General features: G+C 39.4%; 2 protein-coding genes across 5 annotated transcripts in view; one reads left to right on the top strand and one right to left on the bottom strand.

Moving 5' to 3' along the window:
* Positions 1-2832, top strand: part of LOC109478757 — a 6459-nt gene extending 3627 nt beyond the window's left edge. Inside the window, exons 1-2 of one of the 2 annotated variants that reach the window (XM_019780503.1) lie at positions 19-168; positions 1142-2832. In XM_019780503.1, coding sequence (XP_019636062.1) covers positions 1197-1934 — 738 coding nt within the window. In that variant the 5' untranslated portion in view covers positions 19-168; positions 1142-1196 and the 3' untranslated portion in view covers positions 1935-2832. Of the gene's footprint in view, positions 1-18; positions 169-1141 lie in introns of those variants that run through there. The other variant, XM_019780504.1, reaches the window with a different exon arrangement.
* Positions 2833-2972: 140 nt separating this feature from the next.
* LOC109478758 (prostaglandin E synthase 3-like) lies at positions 2973-8925 on the bottom strand. 3 transcript variants are annotated; one of them, XM_019780505.1, is made up of 8 exons: positions 8691-8925; positions 6403-6528; positions 5694-5763; positions 5420-5518; positions 4589-4678; positions 4286-4357; positions 4044-4068; positions 2973-3889 (listed from the first exon to the last, which is right to left on the bottom strand). In XM_019780505.1, exons 1-8 carry the CDS (start codon positions 8723-8725, stop codon positions 3870-3872), a joined length of 537 nt encoding a protein of 178 aa, XP_019636064.1. In that variant the 5' UTR covers positions 8726-8925; the 3' UTR covers positions 2973-3869. The 3 variants fall into 3 exon arrangements, with proteins under 3 accessions (XP_019636064.1, XP_019636066.1, XP_019636065.1); XM_019780507.1 differs by lacking the exon at positions 8691-8925 and adding an exon at positions 8002-8072; XM_019780506.1 differs by lacking the exon at positions 8691-8925 and adding an exon at positions 7766-7794.
* Positions 8926-9608: the final 683 nt, after the last annotated feature.

The following is a 9608-nucleotide window of genomic DNA, read 5'->3' on the forward strand; positions in this document are numbered from 1 at the left end:
CTCGTTTCACTTCCCTTCTCGTATTCATGCATAAAAAAACGCGTGACTGATGATTAGGCTGGCGCACCTCCAACATGGCTGTTTTCAGACAGGTGTTTTTCGTGTTCCTCATTTTTGGAGCACTGTTGGCGGAACTTCACGCCACTGACGGCTCGATTTCAACTCCAGGTACGTTGTTGACATGTTGTGGCCCGATGTTGGGTTCGTTTTTCTCAGGTCTCATGTGTTTTCTACCACAACTTGTTAACACCAGGCACTAGGAGGTCGGGGGGGGGGGTCACATGATGGTAGGATCTACGGTCAACTGAACATGGGACTGGAGTTTCGCAACCGGTTTGTGTCGAAACAATACCTTAGATTTGGCGATTATTTTAGGTTAATTGCCATTAGTTGCCTTCCAAACAATTGCTATTGGCATTGTTGAATCACTATGTCACATTATGCCTTGAAGATATACATGGCGATATTGAATATGTAACGTTACTGAGTTGCTTTTGTGGAAAGTGAGAGCCCACACCACCTGTTGTTCCTCAGAATTTTTCAAATACCCAACTTTCAAGAGCTTGGAGGGAGGTTTGGTGAGCGTATGTGTACACTACGTTAGTATACAAAGTAAAACGGTGTGAAGCTACGGACAAGTGCTGATACAAAGGCCAGCCACATTGCAATATATAATGCAACAAGGATTAAGAGAACCAGAACAAACATTTACTTCCGGATATACAAAGGTCCCTTATGAACACTATGGGTAGGTTTAAAAAAGAATTCCACGTCCAATACACATATTAAAACATAACTCTCCGTGGGTACCTGTTACAAACGACACGATACAGCAGGAATCACGTGCGAACACGTACCAACCACTTACTGCTGTGTACATCAGACAAAGGCGAGGAAACTTGGGGTGGGGAATGCAAAATTCTCCCTATTAAATTGTTTTTTGCATGCCTTTTACTACCCCTGTTGAATGCATATGACTGAAATGTTTATTAATTTACACTCTTACATTTGGTAGAATATAGCAAAATCGATAAATCACATTTTCTTTTAAAATTGAAGAAATAAATTGTTGTATTGTTCGTATCCATAACAGTTTAGAGACCATTTTACGATTGTCCTGACATCCTAATAATGATTGCAGGACCAATGACGTCATCTCCATCTCTGTCAATCATGACCATGTCGTCACCATCACCATGGAAACTGACACCTACGTCACCGTCCCGGGCACCACTGCCTTCTCTCACACCCACACGGCTGCCGATGTTGTCAGAGCCGGCGAGCCAGCTTTCCAACCTAATGGTGTCCTCAATGACAACACCATCTGTGATGGCACCATCACCGACCGCCAACCTCAACTTGATATCACCAACCCCAACATCGTTCGTGATGACGACAACACCGGCCTTGACAACGTCAATCAAGGATATGTTGTCATCCCCATCAACATCAGTCTCCATGGCAACGGCGCCGATCCCGGCAAGCCCAAAGCTGATGCCGTCCTCAGTCGTCCGATCTCCATCATCCGAAGTGCCATTGTCTTCGACCACCCCAACTCCAACACTAGGCTGGTCATCAGCTGCATCACTGGTGATGTCATCAACGCCATTTTCGACACCTCCAAGCCTCATGACATCATCTGCAGCACCGTCCCGTGCAGATGTGATCTCGTCACCTTCATCAGCATCTGTGGCGAAGACATCAGCACCAGCGATGCTGATGACGCCATCGCCACTACCGATGACGTTGGCATCTGCTGCAACAACAACTGCTCAACCGCACGTGACACCAACATCAGTAAACATGAGTTCAATGTCACCATTGGCCACGCCCACACCCACACTCATCATTGGAACACCGAGTTTGAAATCGACCAATCAGCTCTCAGCTACCATCTCGATGCAACCCACCTGGATCCCGCCAATCACAGCTAACGTCACAACCATCACGACTGCCAGGAAGCCAGTGGATCCAGGACGAAGCTCGTCATCAACAGTTGGAATAGTGATAGGGGTGGTGGTAGTGTTGGGGCTACTGGCTATGGCTACTCTCCTGGTGATCAGGGTTATCAAGAAACGAAAGGGCGTGGCTGGGCGTGAAATGTCCTACCTATACCTACTGGAGAACCTGGAAGTTGAAGACGCGTCTACCACAATGTAGCAGTAGTAGAAGATGACTGGTGGATGTATTCACTCAGTCAACTAAATATTCAATTCACAAAATGAAACACAACATTTTGATTATTATAAATTCGATAAAATGTCACTTTCAAGACAGCCTATTTTTGGAAAAAGTTTTACAGGAAGTAAGGCTAATTACTTATTGTCGTGCATTTAAAGGCACAATCAAGTACATTTTGCATGTCTGTGTGAGTATGCTTTAAAAGATGATTATTGTATATTTTAACCATAAAGTCTAACTTATTTGTTTGATGGGTATATTTTAATTGAATGTCAATCGACTTAGATTGTTGCTGAAATTAAACCATTGTATTTCTGGAAAGTTGTGCCAATAAAAATGTAAGCAAGTTAAGTGTGGAGACATGACTGTACAAAAACAGTATTTGTGACCACTGGACAGTGTTACTACAGTGTGTGTAACTCAAAATGTGATATTGTTATGCTGTGGTAACACTTGAAGACTGTATTGTTTATTCCAATGATGATTTTTCTGTGCAAAAAAAAACTTGTATGAATATTCGTGCAATCCTAGCCTTGGGTCCATGTTGTGTTTCAATAATTGTGCATTTCAAGAGAAATTTTGTGTATATAAACCCACTGCTGTTTTCTGGCCATTTCTGACAAACACAATATATATGTAGGAAGTCAATGTATCGTGAATGCCTTTGTTTCTAACTTGATGGAATTCAAAGTTACAAATTCAACAAACTAAACATTTAAGTAATGCAATTATTATGTCAACTAACATTATACTACAATTAACATCAATCAATGAAATACCAATCACCTTTGTAGGTTGGTTTTTATTCCAACAATAAGATGTACCAAATGAGGAAAGCTGCTATACTGAATTCTAAACCATGCTATGCCTACTCTACACTTTCTAATAAAGAACACTTAGAATGGTATGGATTTCATGGTTGCTAACTGCATAACAGAGACGTTCGTAGCACTTTTTGCACAGGGGATAACTCCAAACACTGCTCTAAATCTGTGTTGACTTGTATTCCATCAGATTGTTTGGTGGTATGCACCACTAAAAGAATGTTTGACTTCTTTATGCATGTAAATGTTACATGTTGAAGTTCATTCCACTAAAGACTGCTTCCTAACTTTTTTTGGGGGGTGCAGGCTTTCCACATGAAAATGCAGTGTAGCGTAACTCGTGCAATTCTATGTAATAGCTTTACACCATTTTCCTCACAATCACATTCCGAATTAAATCTTTCTAAAGATAAGTCGATAACAACATAAGATTAGAGCCACCATTTTCTTCTCATCTGAAAGCCTTTTAAACACAACAAAAATGCAAATTGGCCAAGAAAGTTGTGAAAGAAACATCGGATACAAAGATAACGCAATCAAGTGTAACATTAAGAGTTATATATGGACATTGGAACTTAATACTCAAAATAAAAATTTGTAATAGATCTACAAAAAGTACACTTTCCCCATGGTAAGTCCTTTGAGTCTATGTACAAATGCAAGTTGTGAAAGTTGTGGTTTTCATGATATAAAACGTATAATGAGAACACTGCAATGATGTATAAGCAGCTGAGAGCTACGAAGTATTTTACAGTTATGGACAAGAGAAGAGTTGAGTAAAACTAACTGGCTAGACATAGAAGGGGGGCTAAACTGTTGGAAGAAATGTGAAATCTGCTGGTTTGCATAACGAACTTTTCGATTCTACTCCAAGTCTGGCAACTCTGAAAAAACATACAAGACAGCAATTATTAATATACAAATGCAAAAAAAAGTGGCATCATTGAAATGAACAAGAAGACATGGTATTGATGCCAGTATAAAATAAAGGTTAAGAAATAATTTTAATATAATTTCAATATCTTTATATTTCCTTACCTTCATCATCGCTATCCTTCTCATCCTGGATAGAAAAAAGACATTTTCAACTTTTTAAAATTTCAAAATGTTATATCTAAAAAGCAGCAAAATACAGTGCAACAAATGTTGCAAAGTGGAACAGTATAAAGATTTTTCAATTGAAATACTTAATTTTTTTGGTGAAAAAAATGTTACATAATGCCCCTTTAAAACCATAAGGAAATAATATGTTTCTTATATATTTGCTAGCTCATACTTACATCCAGATCATCCATGCTTGGTGCATCTCCGTCACCTAAACCTCCTCCACTCTCTCCCATCTGTGCCATTAACTGGGGGAAAAGGGAAAAAAAATTACGACTGAATTTCAAGCCAAACAAAACCTACACATTCATGACGGTTGCCAAATTCACAATACCTGATTGCTATTTGCTAATCAAATCATCTTAGCACACTGTAAATCACAATTTTTTTTGTGTACTTTTACTGGTATATTCACGGTTTTATTGACTTAGCTTTTTTGTAAGCTGATGGTGAACGGGCAGTTTTTGATGAGAAGTTACCTTTTCTAAGTTGGCATCTCTCTGCTGGTCTTCATCGTCTGAGTCATCCTCGTCTTTCCAGTAGCTGAAGTCTGTCCGCAGCCAGTGGAGCTGCAAACAAACAGATTTTATCTTCAGTTTCAACCAATAAAACTGCAGACAGTGGAGCTGGGATGGTTATTACCACAGATTTTAGTTTCAACAAATATGTGGCATCGTGTAGTGTAATGGCCAGACTGTCCCAGGGTTTGATTCCGACATGCTCAAAGGTACTTTACACGACTTCCCTCCTGGGCCTTTCGGCTAATCGTTGATATTGTGTTCAACACTGATGAGGACACAGACAGATTTGGCGTCACCAATGTGCCAAGATTTGCCACTGAGAACCAAATTATTTTTTTCAAACAATAAAACTGTCAATCAATGAAACAGCCCCTAAGCAACTGCTCCCAAGGGAGCAAAGTAGTGTTTTTGTCATTTGTATGTCTGTGTTTCTGCAATTCCCAATATCGACAATGCAGCATATGATTGCCATACATCCTCAGTGCTGTCTATGGTACTGAAAGGATTGCAATGCAGTATGTGTAAGGGAGTGAGGTCTACATGTACCATCTGATTATTTTTCTTTTCTTATGGATGTTTCTAGGACTTAACAGGGACATTATGTCAAAGCAAAATCAACTATTGTGAACAAACATGTAATTCACAGTAATGACACACTATGCTGCTGCAATGTACTTTTTCTGTAACATACTAACTTGCCACTAAGTACTGTAGAACTGTGAATAATGCATTTTTAAGTTCCTAATGAGTAAAGAGATGTTCTACAGAACAACAAATGATGATACCAACCTTCACTTTGTCCTCTGTTAGTCTAGTCCAATACGGCCCTTTTTCTTTCTTCTTGATGAGAAATTTCAGCCCTCTTGCTGTTGCATTGTATTTAGAGTCCTACAAGTTGGAGGAAATACATTCATCGACAAGAAAACTAGAACAGATCATTAAATATTTCTCTAATATGAACATATCTTGTCATCAATGTGTCCCAACTGAACTAATTGTTAACAACAAAATTGTCCTTTAACGTAACCATGGTATCATATGAAAACATGAAATTTGATCTTACCTCTACATTAACTTCCTTAAAGAATTTAATGTCACAGTGATAGTCCTTGTTTTCCGCTCCTCCTTTTCCACTGGAAAAAAAATCCACACATCTTAACATCGCATCTACACAATGAACTGTAATAAAATACATATATAGTTCGGCAAATACATCCATTTTTCATAGACCGCAAACTTTTGATACCGCTAAGATAAAGTGATTTCAGGGGTCGAAATAACCCTCTGTGTGCAACTTGGTGCAAGTAAATTTGGTGTCGTGCAACTAATTTTTTGCCTGCTTGCACCATGGTGCAAGTTTGCTTTATCCACTGTTACTACCTGTAGAATTACCCAATAATATTAATTAATAAAGAACTGGAGTGGAAAGGAACAAAACCAGAATCCATGAAGTTTTTCTTCATTTTTTGTAAGTAACAGAAGGTTACTATCTACGTTGCTGCCAGCGGATGTTTCCCATCACTTCTGTATTTTTGGAGGGTGCAACTCTTTTTCTTCCGGTGCAAGTATTTTTCTTTTCATTTGCACCAGTGCAAGTTGGCCCCAAAATCTATTTCGACCCCTGGATTTACAGTACCCGATAACGTGGAAATTTCACTTTGCACAAAAAGAATGGGGGCACAGCAATTTACCCATACCAACAAGAATATTTAGATTGGATAGTGATTATCATTTAGACAAAGAAACAATTTGACCAATCAGGGAAAGTGTACCTGAAAGAAAGGCTTTTCTCGTTGAGCGTGACCTTCCTGTTTTTGTCGCGGTCAATGTCTTCTACCTGTATGGTGAGGATGAGGACGTCATCGCGTTGGGCCCAGTACACCGCAGGAGCAACAGGTCTGTACAAACACAGGAAAAACATTTGTGTTAGGCCTAGAGGGAAAAAAATGTGTTTCCTGTTTCCCTATAGCTACCAACCCTAGCCTTTTTGTATGGACCTGTACAAGGGACATATTATCACATAAATTTTTCTAGCTGATCGACCTTTTTTAGCTCCAATGACCATGATCTGACACCTGAGTGATGAAACACCAAAGCCAAGCCATCATAATATATCAGATGTTGTATTCACCTAATAGAAAGCATTTTAGCGATTTGCGATCACAAACCTTCCACATCAAGTATGAAAAAATCTTATAGAATCTTACAGTATACAACAATACCGAATACAGATTTAAGAGAGCCAAAAACATACTAGTATAGGCTTATTATAATGTCTTGAGTCCACATTTTGAAATCTTGTATTGCTGCTTCCTTTGGGAAACAATTAGACTGGATTGGTTTGCAATCATAATGATAATGGTGCTGATTGAGTTGCATGAGACTCACTCAGGTCTGTGTTCCTTCTAATCCCTAGTAATGAGCTTATCAAAGAAGGTCTGCAAATTTTCCCACCATTACCCATCGTACGAGTACTAGAAGTGGGTAATCCTTCAGATTTTTGGATCCATCCCAAAATTTTGCTCCTTTTTCACAGATCAAAGGCTGCTTAAACTAAAAAAAAATCTATTAAAGATTTTTGTTCGAAGTTCAACTTTGAAATATTTGTGAATTGGAAAAAAAAATGACATTTAAGAATTGTCAAACCTGGACTTGTAACATACCACTATATTGATTATGACATTTAAAACATGTTCAAGTTACATGTCTCTTCATCAACAGATATGAGAACGATAAAGACATTTAAATGTTACTCTGAGGCAGTGAAGTAGTAAATCACCCTATATATTTTGTTGATCACAAAATCACCAAAAAATGTTACAATTTTCATTCCCATTATCAACATCTAATAGCTAACAAACACAAGCACAGGTGAGACAACTGCATTACATCATGGATTAACAAAAGACCGAGCACGTAGGATCGTAAAATCATATCTTCAACACAAAGGCATGGGAGGGGGGCGCACTAAAACTTGGGGAGGGGGGCAGTAGACATGCTTTCATCTAAAAATCATATCACAGTGTACTCTCTTTGACACATCGTAGCGGTACAAACCAAAAGCAATATTTCGTTCCCTTTTCAGTGAAAATCTAAGGAATAGCAGGAATGGTAGAATATACATGACAGGATGACCTGAGCGCGAACATGAGGAAATTTGGTGGTGGTCCTCCCACATGCACGCCATGCCATAGCGTCTCCCGCACTAAACTGCCATTTCCTGCTTATCCCTACCGCCAATTTAGCAAACAAAATAACAGCTCGGTACCCAACGATTTTCTCTAACGACCTGTAGTCAAGTTTCGGTATGCAAAGCATGAACTGTCGACAGGAACGAGGGAAACTGAAAATTAATTTTTTTGAATACTCACTTGTCAGCCATCTTACAAATCCCGGCGCTACGAATGCTGGGAAATTTTAGGGTCACACACTATCTGGAAAGTTCCAGGCTCAAAGAACAATGTTGGATGCACAAAAATGAAAGAAAAAAGTTGGTAGAATATAATATCTTATTTCCAGAAACATCCCTCTGATGTGTGAATATAATGTTATATCATAAATCCATCTAATCGTTTCTACCCTAGCCTGCTTTTTCTTCAAGGAAACGCAATATCCAGCAATTCCGTTAACTATCGCAGTGTGGCGCTCTTGTATGGTGAAGGATCCAAGTTCATTGCAAAGATACATTATAACCTCTCTGAATACACAAATAAGTGTGAAAACATCCGGAACGTTGCACTTTAAATGTGGCACTTTCAGCTTTTGGAGTTTTTGGAAGTGCGATTTGTTTTTTTAGTGGACCAGGACCAGTATATATTTTGCAGCATTTACGGGCAATTTATATCTAACACTCTGACACGAGCCTGCAATAACATGTGCTTCCGCCCGTTTCGCCATGTGAGCACATGATACCAATCCGTGTTTCTATGCCGTCTGTCTTTCTTTAGTCAACCCCATCTCTTACCCACAAAAATGCCACACTAAGATAAGATGGTGGCGATCACAGCAAGAACGAAAATCAACGTAAAATACTCAACGAAAGAAATACAAAATGACTTACTGGTCGTCCTGAATGATTTCGCCTTCTTTCCCCATAGTCTTGCACGTGCTCGCTGTCAAGTCTCTACTATATCCCTAAAAACGGAGGCGCGGGTTAATTTATTTGGCAAGGACGCGACACTTTGCTCAGACTGGTCTATAACAATGAAACGAGGCCCGTTTTGATGTAGTATGGCGTTGTGTTTCCGCTAATAAGTTCTAGTACATTCTACAGAGACAAGCTAGGGTTCCCTGGATACAGGACTCATTTACGTAACCCCTCCCCCTGACTCCTTATATGGAAAATTCTGCGGAGCATCAGCCCATCGTAGCTGCTATGGAAACCTCTCCAACCGAGGAGCTATAGAGAGAGCCAATGTGATGTTTTCATACATTTTACACACTTGTTTGGTGGAAGAACCCATCTATATACTTTGTGTACTTGTGATGAGTACAGTGCATCTCGTTAGGACACTTTCAATGGAATATTTGAATGCACCTGTCGCTGTCCCATCACCATTGCTTGTCCCGTTCCAACCCGCAGCATACTGATAGCATGGAGGTACCTCCATGCTGATAGCTAGTAGTAGAATTTCAGCAGCAGTCAACAAGGCACAACGTAAAAGTAGACCAAAACTACAGTATATTTCATGGCATGGAACTTTGTTATTCGTCTAAGCTGGTGTGTTACGCCGAAAGGCGGTTATACCGGCTATACAGATACAGATACAGATAAGAGCAAGAAAATGATACTACAGTTAGTAACGTTAGTTTGCTAGCTACTAACGTTATTTGCACTATACAGACAACACGTTACCTCAAATCAGAATAGAGCTTAGCCTTTATCAAGGATAAAAATGTACCGTCTTCGTAAAGTTTCTGCCATTTGTCTGTATCAGCTCGTCAGCAAATTATGGATATGACAAGATTTGACACACTG

The sequence above is a fragment of the Branchiostoma belcheri genome, unplaced genomic scaffold (assembly GCF_001625305.1).
Source record: "Branchiostoma belcheri isolate BF01 breed outbred unplaced genomic scaffold, Haploidv18h27 scaffold45, whole genome shotgun sequence".
NCBI classification, from domain to species: Eukaryota; Metazoa; Chordata; class Leptocardii; order Amphioxiformes; family Branchiostomatidae; genus Branchiostoma; species Branchiostoma belcheri.

Excerpts from the sequence above, each read along its gene's own strand:
- LOC109478758 (XM_019780505.1), bottom strand. The coding sequence starts at position 8,725 with ATGGGGAAAGAAGGCGAAATCATTCAGGACGACCA. Across the intron at positions 4,358-4,588 it reads GAGATGCCAACTTAGAAAAG|TTAATGGCACAGATGGGAGA; the intron begins GTAACTTCTCAT and ends CTTTTCCCCCAG. Across the intron at positions 3,890-4,043 it reads GAAGGATAGCGATGATGAAG|AGTTGCCAGACTTGGAGTAG; the intron begins GTAAGGAAATAT and ends ATGTTTTTTCAG.